At 36.7% G+C, this 22,079-nt stretch overlaps 1 protein-coding gene across 1 annotated transcript in view; it reads left to right on the top strand.

Moving 5' to 3' along the window:
• The window catches only part of gpc3 (glypican 3), a 170,112-nt gene that overhangs the window by 87,975 nt on the left and 60,058 nt on the right, over nucleotides 1-22,079 (top strand). Inside the window, exons 4-5 of the mRNA XM_051128008.1 lie at nucleotides 8,579-8,721; nucleotides 12,847-12,972. Coding sequence (XP_050983965.1) covers nucleotides 8,579-8,721; nucleotides 12,847-12,972 — 269 coding nt within the window. The remainder of the gene's footprint in view (nucleotides 1-8,578; nucleotides 8,722-12,846; nucleotides 12,973-22,079) is intronic.

The following is a 22,079-nucleotide window of genomic DNA, read 5'->3' as shown; positions in this document are numbered from 1 at the left end:
TACAGTAGAGCAGTATTTATTTGGCATGTGAATTGGGGATCTACATTGAAGTTAATTGGAAAGGGACAAACATAGTAGTAAATCTAGTAACACCTAAATTTATTTAGCTCAAAAATACATTGACAAACAGTAAAATTTAACTACTTTAAAGTCCCCATGAAATCAAAATTGAAGTTTTTTGGCTTTTAGTATGAATATATTAGCCATAAGGTTATCTGTAAGCTAGTGTGCTCCAAAACAATAATAAAATTTGCATTTAGACGATATAAGCATTCAAAACTTAGTGTCTAACTTCCGCCAATATCTATCAACGATTTTGATGACATCACCCTGCACTTCAGCTTTTCATCAAATTTTCTGTCCAATGAAATGCTCTCTAGAATCCGATGCGTCCCGCACCCTAAACAATGAATAGACGCTAAAGCTGTGGCTGAGGTCACTTGTTCACAGAATTTGTATTTTCTGTATGGTAAATGGTACGTAGTGCACTATATAGGGGACAGGGCACGATTCAAACAGTGTAAATATGCATTCCGCTGGGACAAGTGAAGTTTGGTTTCGCATTGTGATACAAGAACCGCCACAGCACACTCACAGCCTGCTCCGGTCTGGAGACACGATAGCACAGAGCGAATCAGACACATTTGAATTCTACACAGAATGCTATTTTGTATATAGATAATGTGATGTGGATGAGATTGTGGCTGTAATACAGTGTCAAATGCGGCTTTACCAAGCTCAACGGCTCGGGCCCAAGCTGTGATATAAACTAAATGCTACTGACTATTTAAAAAAGGGGGCGGGACTGCTGGATATGTCCCGCCCTATTTTCATTTTTTAGTTAAAATTACTTTAAAACATAAATAACACTGCGTGTTTTAAAGCCTTTTAGTGGACATTTAAGTATTTTGCTACAAAAATATGTAAACGTAAAGGTTAGGGAATCATGTTAGTTAATTATTTTGAGTTTGTATGAAACAGGATTTTCATTCAGCATGTATAATGTTATAGTAAAAACATTTTACAATCTTACATTTCTACTTACTAGACAAGTACGCTACAGTACTTTAAAATCAGCTGAACTACCGACACTAGTAAAAATGTAGTTAAGTTTGTGGCATTGATGCTTTTATCTGTACTCTCCAGCACTGATGGTTGAAGCACATGTGTAGGTGTGTGACCTTTTCCACACGTTTTGAGTTTTAAAAGCTAAAGCTTCACAAACAGCAAAGTCCTTGGTTGGGTTTAACAACTATAGAGCTCAGCTTTTGTCAGGAATCGATCACAAACTTTGTGACATCCATTCCAGTCTTCACTCCGGTGTGTGATTATCGGTGTTTAAGCTCTTTCTGTTTGCATTTTTCTTTTCAAGGGAACAATGCTGAAGAAAAGGGGTTTTGCACTCTTATTCTTTCCCTCGCTTATCCTTTTTTTCTGCCTTCTCTGTGATCAACAGCTGTCGACCCAGATACAAAGGACATGTCACAGGGAGAACGGCCAATTAGGCCAAAGATAGTGTTTGTACATGTGTGTTTGTCTGTCAGTTGGCTGTAAAGTGCCGTCAGCAAGCTGACTGACTGTGATTTTCCTCCCTAGACGTAACCTGTGTTCTAGGACGGTCGGTGGGGGAATGGATTCAGAGACTGACATTTTAAATGTGTCAAAATGCCACTGCTAAGCCGAAGGTGCATGGGTGCAGATTTGGGTATGGACGATAGGGACATGTCTCTGCTAAAGTTAAAAAAACTACCAAATAATCCCTAGGAATATTTCTAGCCATCGCAGCTGTCAGAATGTACAGTTGCAGGAAAATGTATCTGTACCCTTCATACATCACATTTATTATTTATCATGGATTTCTGAGTAAAATCTGATCTGACCTTAAGCTATATCACAACAATAGACAAACAGGGTCTATCTAAACAAATATCAACTAATACATTTTTTAAACACATTGTGTAAACATTCACATTTAGTTCCTGCTTTTATAAATTAAAATAACTATTATTGGGTAATACTTTAAAATAAGGTTTCATTTGTTAGCACTAGTTAATGCATTAACTAACATTGAACAATGTATTTTTCAGCATTTTTTAAACTTTGTTAATGTTAGTTAACAGTGCATTACCTAATATTTAACATTAATAAAGGTGAAAATACTGTGGTTAATTGTTAGTTCATATTAACTCATTTAGTTACTTTAAGTTAACAGATGAAACCTTATTATAACATGTTAGTAGTTATTTATTTTATTTATGCCTTTTTCGTTCCATTATCTTTTTTTTAACCTTGTGTGAAGTCCATTATTAAATTGCAAAATTAAATTGCAATTTTGCAGTCTATATGGTGTGCTGACTTTTGTTTGTTTTTTATTATTTTCTTTGTTGAGCACCCAATTTTGAGCATTTTTTTGTCGTTGATGTGCGTGCTTTAGTTCCGTCAGTAACTTTTTTCAAAATAAGAACAACTGATAATGAGCGCAAAAGCACAAGCAAAATGTAGGACAAAGTATATTTCATCTGTATAGTTTGATTGACTTCAAAATGTCCTACCAGTGTTAAAACCGAACCTCCATTTTTTCAGCGGTGTGTGTTCTGGTGGCCATTTCTCATCCTGTTGGCTTTAGCACCTTCAGAAGTTTTCAGAATGATTCTTGTTCTTACCTGAATCTAATTCTGCTGTAAAACAATGATATTACATCTCAGTGTGAAGAGCCCTGTGGCCATGTTCTATCTAGCAGTGTGACATCTCACTCATCAAGCTTCTCATTGAATGTGATCTTTCTTTCTCTCATTTCTCCTTTTAAAGTGTGCACCCTCTCTCTTTGCTCTGGAAAAGAATGCATGATTTATGAAGCACTATTTTTACCAGTTACTGAGCAGAAGTGAGGGAGCATTGGCGACAAAAGAGAGCGAGAGAGAGAGGAAGTAAGAACAAGATTGAAAAGCATACTTTAAGGGTGCGTGAAAGTGATGGAGTGAGCAGAAATATGTTTTCCGAAAGCCGATGTGTGCCCGAGGGAGAGGAGCTCCTCCCCCTCTGACCTCGCAGCTGTAAATGAGGCGATGCAGGCAGACTTCTGCTGTAGTTACATCTCACCTGACACCGAGGACAAGAACAGAACAGACCTGCGCTGTTTCACACCGACTCATAGCACCTCCAAACTCTCAGACTGAACACCTGGGGGAACAACTTTGTACATCTAGTCATGAGTGAGCGACTGTGACAGCTCCCAATAGATCTGACGTCAACAAGACATCTGAACTTATCAAAAGCTGTTCAAAAGTTTGAGGCTGGAAAGATTTCTTAGACAAGTCTCATGCTCACTAAGGCTGCATTTGCTTGATTAAAAATACAGTAAAAACAATAATATTATGAAACTTTTTAATATTTTTCTAACATATAATTTATTCCTGTGATGGCAAAGCTGAATTTTCAGCATCATTACTCCAGTCTTCAGTGCTTTTTTTTTTTTTTTAGAATTCTTTGATAAATAGTCATTTTAAAATAACAGCATTTATTTGAAATACATACAAATCTTTTGTAGCATTATAAATGTCTTTACTGTCACTTCTGGTCAATTTTATATGTCCTTGTTGAATAAAATAAAATAATAAAACTCTTACTGACCTAATACCTATTAACGGTGTATAAAATAATTGTCTACATTGGTCAAAATAATGCCAGCAGCTTGTCCAGGTATGAAAGCGAATGAATTTGTCAGGAAAAATCAAACTAGATAAATCTTTGTTTTGTTTGATTATTAACAAACAAATAGTGTGTTACATTAAAGGGATAGTTCACAAAAATTAAAATTCTAATGTCATTTCAAACCTGCATGAATGTCTGTTTTTCTGCTAATCAGACAAAAAATATATTTTGAAGAATATTAGTAACCAAACTGTTTCTGGTCCCTGTTGACTTTCATGTTTTGTTTTTTATAAATGGAAATCAGTGGGGAACAGAAACTGTTTTGTTACCCACATTCTTCCAAATATATTTTGTGTTCAACAGAAGAAATAAACTCCTACATGTCTGGAAGAACTTGAGGGTGTGTAAATGATGACAGAATTTTCACTTTTTCAAATTTTTATATTAACGATAAACTATCACATGCTTGCAAGAAACTATTGCATCCTCACAAGATACTATTGTGTGCGCATGAGAAACTATCACGTTCACGAGAATCTATAGTGTGTGCATGAGAAATTATCGCTTGCTCACGAGTAATTTTCGCATGCTCACGAAAATCTTTTGCATGCTCACAAGAAACTTTTGAATGCTCAAGAGAAACTACTGTGTGTGCAAGAGAAAGTACTGCATGCTCATAAGAAACTATTGCGTGGTCACGAGAAACTATTGTGTGCGCATGAGAAACTATCACATGCTCACGAGAAACTATTGCATGCTTACATGAAACTACCATGTGCTCACAGGAAACTTGCGTGTGCACAAGAAGCTTTTGCATGCTCACGAGAAACTACCGTGTGTGCAAGAGAAAGTACCGCGTCCTCACAAGAAACTATTGCGTGGTCACAAGAAACTATCGCACACTGACGAGAAACTATTGTGTGCTTACTAGAAACTATCATGTGCTCACAAGAAACTTGGGTGTGCACAAGACACTTTTGCATGTTCAATATACAATGCAATCAAATATACAACCGTTACTGACATAAATCTACTGACAGACAGCTGTTAGTTAATTTATTTAATGAATTCTTTAGTAGATCAAGATCCAGACCTCTGTCATTCAACGCATATTCTCTTAGCCACTCTGAATTGTGAAAGGAAATTGCTGTATTCTTACTTAATTTCATCTGACATGGCACTTTCTACGCCCTCAAAATGCATCTTACGCATTACTGTACATCAAATGCTCTGTCAAAACGATTTCTGTTTTATAGACCCCCTAAGCTAAATCTTTTATCCCTAGCTAAATCTCCGCTTATAGATCTTACTGCTGACATCTGATGAGATAAGCTGGATTCAGAACCATTGTAAAATAGCCCATGCACACACACACACACCTGTTGCTGCACATCAGTTGAATTCGGCAACATTTTAATTAGAAATTTAGTGCTAATTTGCACCGCTCCCGTTTTCTTCATAAAATATAAAGTTATATTTGTATTTTTTCCCTGTTGGAGAACTAGAAATAATTGGAATTAGCTTAAATACTTTTAAGTCGTCTTGTAGCCCCCTTGCATGTTTGCTGAGGCCCCCTGGTGGGCCCCGGGCCCCTGGTTGAGGGATACTAACTGTATCATGTGGTCTTGAATGCCTTATTGCTTCAGTATCACAGCAGAAATCCCAGCATTGGCTTTCACTTGGGCCTCGTTTATCATTTAACCTTCTTGTATGATTCATTTTGTATTTTCAGCTGTGCTGTTAAGCCATTGTTTCAGCTGAGGATGTATGTCTGTATTAAACATTGCGCACTGATGTCATGAAGTGTATGTGAGAGTGATTTTTTTTTTATTAGTGAGTGTGTGTGTGTGTGTGTGTGTCTGGTCCTAATGTTCCTCTCAGGGGTGTGTGAGGTACAGATAAAAGGCTCTGGATATTTAAAGAGCCTCTCTGTGAGACGCCGTTTATCTCAGTGTTACTGTTAGCCAGCACATCCTCTGTCGCCCGCCTGATATTAATACCCCTCTAATGAGAGAAACAATCACACAGTCTCACATACACAAACCCGCCCTACAGTTCTGTGCACAGCTCCCCAAGGGCCCTGGATACACACACTAACACAGAGACAAACACACACCCAATCACATTAATCAAGGCCGTAGGGACACAGACCCGCAACACAGAGTAAATTACGGCAGGAAAGAGCCATGCTTCAGACTGGCCACTAATGATTTCCCATGAGCACACACCACAGGGAGCATTAGGGAAGAATGTGTGGGTGTCTGGGATTAGATTGGATAGTGTACATGCAGGTTCGCAATTGATAGTTAGTGTAGACTCCGTCGGGATGAGTGTTTTAACATGAGTGGAGGAGAGCGTTTGATGTGTGCAGGTTTAAGCAGTACCATTGCTTAAAAGTGGCGCTGCTGTTAGTTTAAAGGGATAGTTCACACAAAAATGAAAATTCTGTCATTACTTACTCACCCTCATGTCGTTCCAAAGCCGTAAGACATTCGTTCATCTTTCTGACTCTGCATAGACAGCAACACAGCTGACACATTCAAGGCCCAGAAAGGAAGTAAGGACATTGTTAAAATAGTCCATGTGACATCAGTGGTTCAACTGTAATTGACTGGACACTGGGTTTTTTAAATTTAAAACTCTGCTTGCCTGTTACTCATTTCAGAAAGACCGTAATTTACATTATTACTCCAGCAGGTGGCAGTAAGTAACAGCCTTTATGATTGACTCATTGAATCATTCAACCGATTCGCTCAAAAACACTGATTCATTCAGCAACAAGGCAAGTGACTGTATTTAAAAGTGAGTCATTGAATCATTTATTCAACTGATTTGCAAAAATGCTGATTATACCGGATCTGCTGTGCCTTCATAGTGTAACTGTTTTGGATGACAGAAAAAAAAATCTAGAAAGTAACTAAAATTTACTCATCAAATCATGTTCCTGTTTATTGAATTACCTTAAAGGGACAGTTCACCAAAAAAAAGAAAATTCTGTCATTAATTACTCACCCTCATGTCATTCCAAACCCATTAGACCTTCGTTCATCTTTGCAACACAAATTAAGATATTTTTGATGAAATCCAAGAGCTTTCTGACCCTTCATAGACAGCAATGCAACTACCACATTTAAATCCCAGAAAGGTAGTAAGGACATCATTAAAATAGTCCATATGGTTCAACTGTAATTGACTGGACACTGGGACTTTCAATTTTATAACTCTTCTTGCCCCTTGTGTGTTTTAAAAGACCGTAGTTTACATCATTACTCCAGCAGGTGGCAGCAAGTGACAGTCCTTATGAGTGAGTCATTGAATCACCAATTCAAACGATTCGTTCAAAAACACTGATTCATTCAGCAGCAAGGCAAGTGACTATATTTAAAAGTGAGTCATTGAATCATTCATTCAACTGATTTGCTAAAAACGCTGATCATACCGGATCTGCTGTGCCTTCATAGTGTAACTGTTTTGAATGACAGAAGAAAACATAGAAAGTAACTAAAATGTAAGTTACTCATCAAATCATGTTCTTGTTAGTTGAATTACCTTAAAGGGACAGTTCACCCAAAAATTAAAATTCTGTCATTAACCACACTCATGTCATTCCAAACCTGTAAGACCTTTGTTCATCTTCAGAACACAAATTAAGATATTTTTGATGAAATGTGACCCTGCATAGACAGCAACGCAACTATCAAGGTTCAAGGTAGTAAGGACATTTTTAAAATAGTCCATGTGACATCGGTGGTGCAACCGTCATTTTATGAAGCTTTGAGAATACTTTTTGTGTGCAAAGAAAACAAAAATAGCAATTTTGAGTATCTTGGGTTTGAGTGAGATATCATATAACCTGAGAAACCATAGAAAAACATAGAAAAACAATGATAGAAAGTGTTGCAGTGCTGGAATATGTTGCGTCAGGATTGCATTTGTGTCAAGGCGCTCTGATCCGATCTTCCACCGTACCGCTTTTGTCTGTGTCTTGTTCTGTGTTTTGCTCTTTTTTTAATCTCTCTCACACACGCGCACACACACATACACATTCGCACACATCAACAGTATCTATTTACCATCCCCTGGGCTGTTTGCTAGAAAGAGCTTCTATTGATCTACTCTGATAATCATGTCGTTTAGCTCAACAGCAGTTTGTTGCTGTATTTGTTGGTGTGTGCAAATTTTATGAATGACTGTAGGCTGAATCTGATCACCCCACACACTGATTTTACAGAACATGTTAAAAAGTTCATCTTCTTGCCATGTTTAGCCAGGCAACCAATCCCACAGTCCGCATGAAGATGTCCTTGTACTATTGATCTTCTGTCCCGGATCCCATCAAAGACTGTTTACCCAGGCACACACATATATTCATTCATGAACAAGCAGGCACAATATGCCACAAGCATTACATGGCAAAATTACGCCCTGGCCCAGTCCCCATGGGAAATTAAACCAGCGGCAAATCATTAAACCACAAGCTAAACATTAAGAGGCATTTGCATTTTTATTGCACCTGAAAGAATGGCAAGACTCCATTATCTCACACAGCCAGTGTGGGAGCGGGGTATTACTATTATTATGTTGTCCCGTATAAAAACAATAGCGTTTAGCGTTCATGAGAAAGGGAACGAGAGGCTTGTTTACTTTCGCTACGTCTGCAAAGGGTTATGATTATTGAAAGAGCGTAGCCAGAGTGTCTGACAGACCCAACAATGCCTCGTTTTGTTATGTAAATCCTATTGTCATCAAACCCAAACAAACAAACAAACAGGAGGCAAATGCGGCACCATCAGCCAGTCAATTAGCTGAATGGGGAGGAAGTTTTCCAGGGACAGTTTGCTCATTAATTGCTTTCTCAGCTGGACGTCTTCCAGAACTGTGTCCAGGAGTGATCACATTTAGCCATCCAATCTTCTCATGTTCACAGGTGAGCGGGATATGTGCACACGCACCCCCGCGGGTGTCTCGTGCCACGACGCTGTCGGCAGAACACGCGGCTGCCTCGTCGGTGCCCCACAGTCGCCCTACGGTGAACTTTGACCCTGATGAGACCCTCTTTGGACGGCGCAGGTAATATCATGATTCAGTTTTCAAAAAAGTTTATATATGATGTAATTAAAAATGTTTTTTATACAGCAACAGTTCAAGTCCAAAAATAACTTAAAGTCAACATAGAAATTAATTTAGTCTGTTGAAACCTACCTTCTTACAATCGATACATTAGCTCACTGTTAGATAAATTGTTAGCTGAATTAAAGGGATAGTTCACCCAAAAATCATGATTTACTCACCCTCAAGCCATCCTAGGTGTATATGACTTTCTTTTGTCAGACAAATACAATCAGTTATATTTACAAAATGTCCTGGCTCTTACAAGCCTTGTAATGGCAGTGAAAGGGTGTTGATATTTGGAAGTCCAATAAAGTCCATCCATCCATCATAAAAAGCACTCCACACAGTTCCGAAGGTTTAATAAAGGCCTTCTGAAGTGAATCGCTGTATTTGTGTAAGTAAAATATCCATATTTAAACATTTATAAACCGTAATTTCTAGCTTCTAGCTTCTCGCTAACTGTGAGAGAAGCATCCTTATAGATATTAATTATTAGAAATTAATACTTTTATTTAGCAAGGATGCTTTATACTGATCAAAAGTGATGATAAAAACATTTAGAATGTTACAAAAGATTTCTATTTCAGATAAATGCTGTTTTTCTGAACTTTGTATTCATCAAAGAAAGCTGAAAAAAATTACTCATCTGTTTTCAACATAATAATAAATGATTTTGACCAGCAAATCAGAATATTAGATTGATTTCTGAAGGATCATGTGACTGGAGTAATAATGTTATAAATTCAGCTTTGAAATCAGTGTAATAAATTACATTTTAAAATATATTCAAATAAAATAGTTATTTTAAATAGTAAAATTATTTCAAAATGTTACTGTTTTTGCTGTACTTTCAATCAAACAAATGCAGGCTTGGTGAGCAGAAGAGACTACTTTGAAAAACATAAAAAATCTTAGACTGGTAGTGTACCTAATTCAAAAATTCAATTCAAAAATACTGAATCATTAAAAAATTAAATATCAGTCATTGTTGTTGAGATGCTGTTGTTCTGCTTTGTTTGGAACTGTTTTTGGTGCCAAAATAGTTTTTTCAAAAACTATGATCTTGCATAATCAGAACTTAAATGCAGGCACACACTTGTCAGGCACACACTTAATTAAAAATTGATGCCATGGGCCAAATTTAATTAAAAAGTAAAATATTAAACTTATGGAGAAATGACAGGTGACAGGTGTTTGAGCATCATTTTGGGTCTATTGGTGCACGTATGTGTTTCCAAGTATTCTGATTTCAGACTTCATGTTCAACTCTTGACACCATATTTGACATGCTGTACACAAACATTGACTAAATTTCAGTATTTCTCACACAGTAGATTTGTAATAAATGGACATTTATATGGCACTTGTGGTGTGTTTGGAGCTCAACTGCTTTAGTGATTCTAATGGCTGACCTTGTTATTCAGCCATAATGAACATGAAGATGACCAGACTACTCTTTACCCTCAGCTCTTAAAAACGCCAATCAGCAGTTCAAAATACACAATCCTGTTTTATTTGCATCTCTTGAGAGTCTTCAAGTGCTCTAAACACTGCAAAGCATTACTGCTATAGAATTGACTATAGCGATTCAGCAATTCAGTGAAAATCTAATGAGTGTATAATAAATCTGAGAAATAGGAATTGCAGTCAACCGTTCTCATGCATCTCTTCATACAGCTCACATCGTGTGATGCTGTTTGTGTGAAGTGCATTGAGATGCTGTAATAGACTCTTCACTTCAGCACTCACACTCTCTCTTCCTCTGGCTGTCTCTCTTCCTGCATGTTTTTCTCTGTATAGATTCTCACTGACCTTTTTAGGGGTCTTACAACCAAATCAAACCGCCTATTCTGTGCTTTTGAGTATTTCAGAGATGCTGTGTGCAGGGGCGACATGCACCTTTTTTCTATTTCTTTGATTTTCGTCTACTTCTTTCAACATCAAAGATAAGAAATTTTTTTAAAAAGCACTAAGATGTGTTTGAGTTCAAATTTTGACTTGATTTATACATAATGCATAATATTTCTTAATATGTATGTGTGTGTGTGTGTGTGTGTGTAGTAAATCCACATTTCAAAATCAAAAAATAAGTTCACATACACTGCTATTCAAATGTTTGAGATTACCATTTTAAAAAAAAGTCTCATATGCTGATTCTAATATGCTGATTTGCTGCTCAAGAAACATTTCGTATTAATATAAATGTTCAAAACAGTTGTGCTGCTTAATATTTTTGTGGAAACCGTTTTTTTTTTTTTTAAAGGGGTCATTGGATGCTAAGTTGACTTTTACATGTTGTTTGAACATTAATGTGTGTTGGTAGTGTATGTACAAATCTACCCTATAATGATAAAAATCCATGCAGTGGTTTTAAATTAATCTGTAAAAATAATATCCCCTTTTCCAAGTCGAGCCATTCTCAGATGCCTGACGTTGTGGCGTCACACCAACAGAGACCGCTCCCGCGATAGTTGATTGACATGAGCGTCTTACCTCAGATCGGTTGTAACAGTCCAACCTTCATGTTTTGATGCTGGAGCAGGGATGTAAGTTAGACAAGAATTGAGCGATTGAGGTGTTGTGTTGCTGGATGTAATAATGAACGTAGTGGTCGTCATTTACTCCCGACATCTGAGCCGCTGAAGATGCAGTAGATTACATTTGTTTGTGAAGGGAATGCGCTTCCTGATCTACATATATCCGTCTATGTTCGCACAAATCATTCGTGATCCAGCTTCACTTACAGCAGAAGTGAGTATAAGGTTTATTTATGAATCTTTGCGATCGGCTTTCCTAATAGCGTGCTAGTTAGCAAGTTTAGCGGCTAAACGCGGCTAAATGCAGATAAAGTAAACATGCTCGTCACTCCACAGAGAGAAGAGAGGGGCGGGGCGAGCAGAGCTCATATGCATTTAAAGCAAAGGTAAAAAGGGTGTTGTTTTACACTACCATTGCGAATTTTTAACCAAAGTATATTATAGATCGAGATAACTTTTAATGAAAGTTGCTTTCAAAATCAGTTTCAAAAATCTGGCAGGTCTGACTAGGAAGTCGGCCAAGTCAATCTGGGTGGAGGTATGTAAATGAGTTGAGAAATGCAGTGTGTGTTTGAGCTGTTAATGCATCATTACTGAATAAAAGTATGAATGACCAGAATAAATACAATTAAAATGATCTTTTACTGACTCAAACTTTCAAATGGTGTATTGTACGTAATATAATGTAATAATATAATGATATACAATGCACCTTTTAAATGCATTGTTTAATTTAGAATATTATTCTATTTTATATTAGATGTTATTAATAAATAAATACAATTAAAATAATCTTTTACTCTTAAACTTTTGAATGGTACATTGTACTTAATGTAATAATATAATGATACAGAATGCACCTTTTAAATGCATTTAGAATATTATTCTATTTTATATTAGATGTTGTTATTAGATTACAAGTATATCGAAGATAACTTTTAATGAAAGTTGCTTTCAAAAATCTGGCAGGTCTGACTAGGTGAGCGACTGAGTCATTCTGGGTGGAGGTATGTAAATGAGTTGAGAAATGCAGTGTGCGTTTGTGCTGTTAGTTGCAGTGTGTGTGTGTTCAAGGCAGGCTGACGGTGACAGAGAGATGCTCATTAACACCGGCTTTGTCTCCTGCCGTGTGAGTGACATTGAGCTGCCTTCTGCCCCCTCTGTCCTGTGCGGTTCCACTCTCCCTCGCTCTGATGAACAGATGAGAGCGGCCGAGCCAAACACAGTGGGCTGTTTCTTCTCCAGCATAATGTCAATTAACAGTCAAAGCGTCTCAAATCAACTTAGCCTGACAGGAAACGACACGTAATGGAGATGATCACGTTTCACACTGCGTTTGACCCCAACCCCTTTACCATGTTTCTAATTCTTCACTCATCTTTTTCCATGCCCCTCAATTTTCCCATAAATCCCTGTGCCACTGATTCTCTTTGTGCGCACCATCTAATTTAATTTATCTTTCTTTGAGTCCACTTGGCTTTTTTTTCCTTCTCTTTCTTCTTTCTCTGCTCGCTTACTTTCTCAATTTCCTCTCTGTCTGCTGCAGGGAGTTTATCTCAGGTCTGAGGGGCTTCAGTCAGTTCTACAGCGGCCTTGGAGAAGCTCTGTGCAGCAAAGAGCCGGTGGCACTCAACAGCTCCCTCTGCTGGAACGGACAGGAGATGACAGACAAGTGAGTATTTCAATCCGATGACCACTAATACTTGCATTTTAGACTCTAGATTCACAATATAGTGTCTTTTGGTGCATAAAACGTTAAGTAAATTCATTAAGTGGCATCATTCTACTTGCATATACAGTCTCTGACATGTAAACTAAGATTAATAGTTGTCCTCTATTGGTGGTACAAGTGTTTCGCATCATTGTGGTTACTATGGACCCTTGCCAGGGAAGACAGCATGTTTAATTTGATACGAGTGCTCAAGAGAGTGAGTATAGCCTGATAAATATGTTGTGCTGTCTTAAGGTTCTAGGTCACATTTAATTTTCACAGCCGTGTTTTCCCAGAGCATTTTGTCCACCGGAAATATTTTTTCATTGTTTCATCAGCCGAAAGATTGGCATCAAGGGACCAACAGTACAAGCTATTAAATGGACTGTATAACTGTTCCTTTGCAGCCTTGTTTTCATTTGTGTCTTGGTTCATTAAGGATTATTTTGTGTATTTTTGAATGGCTGACCAATCAGCATTCAGAGTTTTAGAATAGAAGAGGCTTTTATCTTTCTACGACCCACGCACTCTCTCTATTAGTGTTTTTATTCTGACGGTTTTTGCTAAGTGGGTAAAAGTAGCATATATTACAATAGAATCAGCCTCCTAAATGCTTTCCAATATTACTACAATCTCAAAATGGCCCCGAAGAGACATATTGCCCATGAGCTTGTCACAAATCTTGAAGTCTAAAAAGCTTTCTGAATAAAGCGGAGACAGTGTAAGTGGCTGGTAGCTGAGCGGATGATTTTGTGTGCGTGTATCTAATGAGTTTGGCTCACTCCAGTTTTATCTGACAGGAAACAGGGTGTGAATTGTGATGTGGTCTTTGTGGGGTAACTGATGTTGGGTGGTGGCTTCCCTGTGCTTGGCTAATTGCTCTTTTCCATCGTTGGTTCTGCGACCGCCTGTGCCTGGCTCTCCGTGCGCCCTTTGGAACCCAATTTAAAAATTGTCATATTTCAGTACGCCGTGTCCCGCATGTTGCTGTCCCATAACTCTCTCACTCTCTCACAGTCCAAATCAAGTTAAGGTTGGCAAATGACAATAAATCAGTGCATCCCTGACTCAATTCAGAAAAGCTTTAAGAGCTGCAGTATCTCATCCTAATGACTTGGAAATATCAGCTCAAAACTGAAGTGTTCATTAAAGTCAGCGTGAAATCAAAATGGATTCTATTTACTGTCTTAATGCTTGTTGCCGGTCTAATTGGGAGCGATTCATCGGTGCGCATTATTCCAAAGAAATCTTAATCTTTAATCAGAATGTAATAACTCACTCTGAAACTACTTTCTTTTTTCGTTAATTGTCCATTGGATAATGTTAACCAATAGCCAAATTGCCATTTAGCCATTGTTTAGCAAACTCTCATTTAGTCTGGCTCCATTCTACTATGAAATGGCCACTATTCACAGTTAAATTGATTCCTGCCCACATTTTCTCATTGAATTTCTTTTTTCCACTCTGAAATGCTTCACATTTTAGAACCAAAATGAGCTGACTTTTCTGTTGTCTTTAAATAATTGTGTCTGTTTTTTAGGAATTGTTTCAGGGAAGTTTAAAAAATTTTCAAAAATGAAAATTACCCCATGATTTACCCTCAAGCCATCCTAGGTCTCTATGACTTTCGTCTTTCAGGTTAATGCAATTGGAGTTATTTCAAAAATGTCCTGGATCTTCCAAGCTTTATAATGGCAGTGAATGGTGGTCGAGGTTTTGAAGCCCAAAAAAATACATCCGTCTATCATAAAAATGCACTTTTTTAACCTTTATAAACCGTAACCTTTAGCTTCACTAGAGAGTGATGAGATGACATAGGATGTAGGCATACCATAAGCTCCGGTGAGAAGTTACGAATACAGAAGCACAGTGGAGAAAGCAAAGCAAAAGGCCAGTCACAAATTAGAAGTACAAAAGCGAGGATTTGTAAAGAAAAATGTCAGAGGAATTCGATATAAGCCAAGAGGAGATATATTTTTCAATATCCATTTCAAAAACGCATCGATTTACTTTAGAAGACCTTTAGTAACCCCCGGAGTGGGTCGTGTGGAGCACTTTTTATGATGGATGGATGCACTTTTTTTGCCTTCAAAATCTCGACACCCATTCTGAAGCTTGGAAGAGCCAGGACATTTTTTAATAAAACTCCGACTGCATTCACCTGAAAGAAGAAAGTCATATACATCTAGGATTGCTTAAGGGTGAGTAAATCATGGGGTAATTTTCATTTTTGATTGAACTATCCATTTAACATGTCTTATATATTTTGAAAATAGCTAAATAGAGAAATTAACTGTTTGTGCGACTGTTTTTAATTTAATTTTTTGGTAAAGAATTGCTCATTTAACATAGCACTAAAGTGTAATATTTGACTAGTAATATGCATTGCTAAGAACTTTGTTTGGACAACTTTAAAGGCAGTTTTCTCAAGTATTTTGATTTTTTTTGCACCCTCAGATTCCAGATTTTCAGAAAGTTGTATCTCAGCCAAATATTGTCCTATCCTAACAAACCATACATCAATGGAAAGCTTACTCATTCAGATGATGTATAAATCTCAGTTTTAAAAAACTGACCCTTATGACTGGTTTTGTGGTCCAGGGTCACATTTAATGCTTCATTTAAACCAGGTGATTCGTTCATGAAGCAAGTGACCCCTGTATTTAAGAATTGGTCACTGAATCATTCATTTTTAATTCAGAAACACTGAATCATTCAAACATGAAACACCACTTAGAGTTGCTGTGAGATGCAATTGTTCTGCTTCGTTTAAAACTATTTTCGTGGCAAAATAGTTATTGCAAAAACAGTTTAAAATCTTGTGATCTTGCATTAGAACTTAAATGCAGTTGTCAGGCACATGTTTATTTGAGAGTTGATGCCATGGGGCAAATTTATTCAAAAACTAAAATATAAAATAATAATAAAAGAAAAGTCTTGCCTTCAGGCCATTCAAGATGTAGATAAGTTTGTTTCTTCATCTGAATAGATTTGGAGAAATTTAGCATTACATCACTTGTTCACAAATTAATCATCTGCAGTGAATGTGTGCCGTCAGAATGAGAGTCCAAACAGCTGATAAAAACATCACGTTATAATGGCGGTGGTCGAGGTTTTGAAGCCCAAAAAATGCATCCATCTATCATAAAAAATGGACTTTTTTGACCTTTATAAACTGTAATCTCTAGCTTTACTAGATGACGTAGAACGTAGGCATGGCATAAGCTCCGGTGAGAAGTTACGAACAGAAGTGCAGTGGGGAAAGCAAAACAAAACACCATTCAAGATGTAGATAAGTTTGTTTCTTCATCTGAACAGATTTGGAGAAATTTAGCATTACATCACTTTCTCACAAATGAATCATCTGCAGTGAATGTGTGCTGTCAGAATGAGAGTCCAAACAGCTGATAAAAACATCACGTTATCTACATGACTCCAGCTAAAAAAAAATTGAATCCAGTCAGTCAGTTACTAAACAGGCAGTGCTTTATGCATGAAGGTACCTACTAACAGCGTGCAGGAAAGTTACTTTGAACATGAATGCATTACAGTATTGCGTTACATAGTTACTTTTTATGGGAAAAGTAACAATGCATTATGTTACTTTTCCCATGCTTTTCCTTTAATCTGGGCAAGGCTTGCTTGTTTGTTTTTAATATAAAGTTTTGGCAAATAAAACTGGTGTAGAAAAACTTATAAGAAAAAAATAACAATTTTCTTGTAAATTAAAAAGTAATGTGTTTCTCTACTTGTTACTTGTTAAAAAGTAATCTGATTACGTAACGTCTATTATTTGTAATGCATTATCCCCAACACTGCTTATTAAGGCAAAGGGTTTCAGACACACTTCCAAGACACCACAGCATCATATCTAATGAGCTAAAACTAAATCAGGTGAGATTTAACAATAACAATGTAAATATTTATGCATTTGTCAGACACAGCTGAGTACAGGTGAGCATCTGAGTGTTGGTAATATGAGTTTTTAATTCATATCCTCCTAATATCCATTCTTGCCTCGTCTGTTAAGTGTATCTGTTTTGTTGAAGGTGTGTGTCTCTGAGTATATGTGTCAACATTACAGCATTATGCACTATTAGCTGCAGCTGTTTGCTCTCCAGTATGTGCAGTTGAGGAGTAAATGGGGGTGATATGGTCTGGTCACAACAGCGTGGTGAACAGTTGGCCTTAGGGGACAGACAGCTGTGTCAGAGGGCTCTCAGGCCCTCAGGAGTTAATTAGGACCCAAGAGAGAAATAGATATGGGAAGAGAGAACTAGAATAACAATGCCGTGCCAGAAATGTCCGCCGAATCTCAATGTCATTCCTTGGCTTCTAGCGAAATATCATAATTAATTCTGGAATGCGTTCAGACTCATTTTGAGCAACGTATTGAAGACGGAGCGATCCTTCACATTCTGTGCTGGGAAGGAAGCCATCATGATTGTGCCAAAAAATGTCACTGTTTATGTGGCCCTGATAGATTAAATAGTCGACTCAAAAATGTCAGAGCATAAAGAAAATTCATTAAATGCCACAGTCAAATAAACACACTGAGCAGCTACAACGACATTCCTGCTCAGTCTTTCATACAAAAGTAATACAAACAGCCGAAACTGTGCTGAAATGTTGCTTCATGTTAGATTTTAAAAGATGATTTTATTCCAAAGTTCATTCCTAGCATCCCTAGAAATGACTTTCTCTCCTGTGCTGGAGGCAGTGCAGAGGAGCCCTCAATGTCAAGGATCAAGTCACCAAAACTGGCACAGATTTCTGCCTGAATCAATTTTAGCATCCTGAATATCTGCCTTCTTCATTTTAGCCAGTGTTACTTAACTGTTCGGCCCATCAGTTAGACTCTAGTAGTCCCTCATCGACTCCAAGCCAGAATCACACTAATATAGCATTGGATATCATTTAGCATTATAAGTAATATTATTAAAATGCCTTAAAATATCTTGAATACAATAATTCAGCATTAAACTGAAAAACAATCAATTCTGTGGGCTCATATGTGACCTTGGACCACAAAACCAGTCATAAGGGTCAATTTTTTAAAATTGAGATTTACACATCATCAAGCTGAATCAATAAGCTTTCCATTGATGTATGCTTATCCTATTGTTAGGATAGGATGATATTTAGCTGAGAAACAACTATTTGAAAATCTGGAATCTGAGAGTGCAAAAAAATAAAAAAATTGTTTTGATTTATTTACGGTAGAAAATTTACAAATGATCTTCATGGAACATGATCTTTACTTAGTCTCCAAATGAAAGAAAAATTTATCGTTTTCACCTATTCAATGTATGTTTGGCTATTGCTACAAATATACATGTGCTACTTAAGACTGGTTTTGTGGTCCAAGGTCAAATATGAGTAATTTGCATTGCGGTTTTATATTAGCTTGACTGACAGAGACATTTTATGGTTGAAAATAGAATAAAGTGTTATACTGAGGCGTGAGTGAGATTAAACAGCGGTGCCACAGGAACCTTCTGCTGTTTTTGCACATGCACTTATGCTGTACAATAAGTGTGATCAACACAAACTGACTAAACATAGGCCTGTTATTTTGTTTTCTTTCTTTAAAAAGTAGCAGAATGTGTGAAGTAGTTAATTAACTGCTAAACAATGTTTTGTCAACTCTAATAGTATTATTAAAAGTTGCAAATTATATGAATTCATCTTCAGAACACAAATTAAGATATTTTTGATGAACTTCGAGAGCTTTCTAACCCTGCATAGACAGCAGCACAGCTGACATGTTTTGATGCGCACTCACGAGAGTACCACGCATGCTATCTATGCAGAAAGCTCTCAGATTTCATAAAAAATATCTTAATTTGTGTTCCGAAGATGAACAAAGGTTTTACGAGTTTGTAATGATATGAGGGTAAGTAATTAATGACGGAATTTTTATTTTTGGGTGAACTATCCCTTTAACTTTAGGTCAAGATTGGTGTATATTTAGTATGTTTTGCAAACCTTCCTCTTGAGTCCCAGAATACTTCTCCTCCTGCTCCTCTTCACGCTCAATAACCTCCCTCTCCTTCGGCTGCTCTTCAGTCAGCTCATGATGCTCAAGATACTCGTGATTGATTCTTGCGGTCTCCAGCGGGTTTGGGCAGTGGGGCATGTTGGATCTCTGAGGGGTGCGCAGTAGGTTCATGAGTCTGAGCAGGTTCAGCATGAGTAGCTGGTCCAGACTGTACATCCACAGGGTGTTTAGTCATTTCCTGTAGTAACAGTTGGGTTGCCTGTGCTCCTGCTGTACCATAATGCATGTGGTGGATTTTTTCTGATGTTGAAGTCATAAAGTGGCAGATAAAATAACGTAAATTTTACACTATAACATGCAAAAAAAGCATTCTGAATTAATTTGTACATATGCAATATGGCAGTTAACTAAACATTAATGCAATTCTTTCATTCAAATGATTTCTGAAGGATCATGTGACACTGAAGACTGGAGTAATGATGCTCAAAATTCAGCTTTGACATCACAGAATTAAAATTGCATTTTAAAATATCTTAAAATATAAAACACTTATTTTAAATTGTATAATTTTTCACAATATTACTGTTTTCACCTGTAGATTTTGATCAAATACAGCTGAGGTCGTAAGTTTACATACAACTTGGAGAATCTGCAAAATGCTAATTATTTTAGCAAAATAAGAGGGATCATACTAAATGCATGTTATTTTTTTATTTAGTACTGACCTGAATAAAATATTTCACATAAAAGGAGTTTACATAAAGACCACAAGAGAAAATAATAGTTGAATTTATAAAAATGACCCAGTTCAAAAGTTTACATATGCTTGATTCTTAACACTGTGTTGTTACCTGAATGATCCACAGCTGTTTTTTTTGTTTAGCGATAGTTGTTCATGAGTACCTTGTTTGTACTTAACAGTTAAACTGCCTGCTGTTCTTCAGAAAAATCCTTCAGGCCCCACAAACTCTGTGGTTTTTCAGCATTTTTGTGTATTCTAACCATTTCCAACAATGACAACAATGTATGATTTTGAGATCCATCTTTTCACACTGAGGACAACTGAGGGACTCATATACAACTATTACAGAAGGTTTAAACACTCTAAATGCTTCAGAAGGAAACACAATGCATTAAGAACCAGGGGTGAAAACTTTTGACCAGAATTAAAATGTGTACATCAGCTACAGAAGATACTTACATGTTTCTGAGAAGACAATATAAGTTACATTTACCTTGATCTTCAAATTCAAAAAGTTTTCACCCCCCGGCTCTTAATGCATCGTTTTTCCTTCTGAAGCATCAGTGAGCGTTTGAACCTTCTGTAGTAGTTGCATATGAGTCCCTCAGTTGTCCTCAGTGTCAAAAGATGGATCTCAAAATCATTCAGTCATTGTTGGAAAGGGTTCAAATACACAAAAATGCTGAAAAACCAAAGAATTTGTGGGACCTGAAGGATTTTTCTGAAGAACAGAGGGCGGGTTAATTGTTCAGGACAAACAAGAGACTTAAGAACAACTATCACTAAACAAAAAAACCCCCAGCTGTGGATCATTCAGGTAAGAACACATTAAAAATCAAGTGTATGCAAACTTTTGAACAGGGTAATTTTTATAAATTTAACTATTATTTTCTCTTGTGGATTATATGTAAACATATTTTTCCAGTACTAAATAAACAACAACATGCATTCTCTTATTTTGGTAAAATAAGTAACATTTTGCAGATTCTACAAGGTGTATGTAAACTTTTGACCTGAACAGTAGTGTATTTCTGTAAAGTCTCCCACAGAAATGACGTGTAATCGTCTGAATGGCATCATTCATGCAGAGTACATCTCTAGTTATTATAAATGTCAACTAGAATCGGATAGAAGCTATACTGTGTGACACTTACATATTAATATGTCAAGCTTTCAGATCTTTCCTATAACATGAGCATCTTATAAATCTTTAAATACTAAAATCAGTTTCAGATCAAATCCATGATCCACAGGAACAGACTAAACCATACTCACTTATTTAGTTGCTTCCCATTTGCATAAAGCAACGACTTAATATAAGGTATTTTAATCTGTTTAAAAAAAACAACAATTTGAAGTAACTTATTTAAATGAAGGAAATACCTGTTGGATATTCAATTAAAAGTTTCAAATAATATTTCTTGTATATTGTTTAGTATTTCAGTGCTGTGATGTGATTGGCCAAACTGAACTAATTCTGTTGTTTTATAATGATCCTTTCTCTAATTTGCAACGCACCTCATTAGAATGCATAAGAAAAGGCATTTTTGTGCTGAGCGAATTCTCACTTCAGCTACCCATTACGTTTCTGCATTAGCGTTTGATTAATTTTGTATCTTCCCGCTGTTTCCTCGCAAATGGCCACCATCCTAATCAGAACAGAGCTGAGTTTTTCAGGCACACAGGACAGAGCTGACCTGATGCTGCCTGACCCTGGTCAGCACACAGGTGGACGCCTCATGCGTGAAGCTCCGGCTAATCTCATCCTCCATTAAACGCTGCCCATGTCTTCTGATCTCCTCCTTCTAATGGAGCTCATGTCTGTATTATTAATGTGATAATTAAAAGCGGGAGGTGAGCTGCCATCGGGAGTAATAAGGAGAATAAATAAGTATGGAAATGTAATTTGGCTTAATGAATAAGCAGTGCATGTAAAATAAGGGGCTGTGAAAGATGATTGGATAGAATTGTTCAGGATTATGTCATAGCTAAGAATGGAGCATGAGGTCATATCTTTGGCTCGTTCTTCTAAAAGCTCACAGTACTGCAATAATCAAAGTTTTTCTTGATTTTTATTTCTGTAAAAAGGTCCTTAAAGTCCTAAAAACAATATATAGTAATATATGTTCATATAATACAAAAACTTGCATAGTTTTGTGCAAGAGTTAAATTTTGTTTTCAAAAATGTTTTTTTTTTATAGTTTAATTTATTTTTGCATAAGGTAAAATGAATACAATCAATAAAAAGCAAGAAAAACAAAATATTTTTTAAAGGTTTTTATATGAACTACAAATTGACTAGCAGATTTTTTGCAGTGTATGTTC

The sequence above is a fragment of the Labeo rohita genome, chromosome 14 (genome assembly GCF_022985175.1).
Source record: "Labeo rohita strain BAU-BD-2019 chromosome 14, IGBB_LRoh.1.0, whole genome shotgun sequence".
Taxonomy (NCBI): Eukaryota; Metazoa; Chordata; class Actinopteri; order Cypriniformes; family Cyprinidae; genus Labeo; species Labeo rohita.
This window is presented reverse-complemented; position numbering and strand designations above follow the sequence as displayed.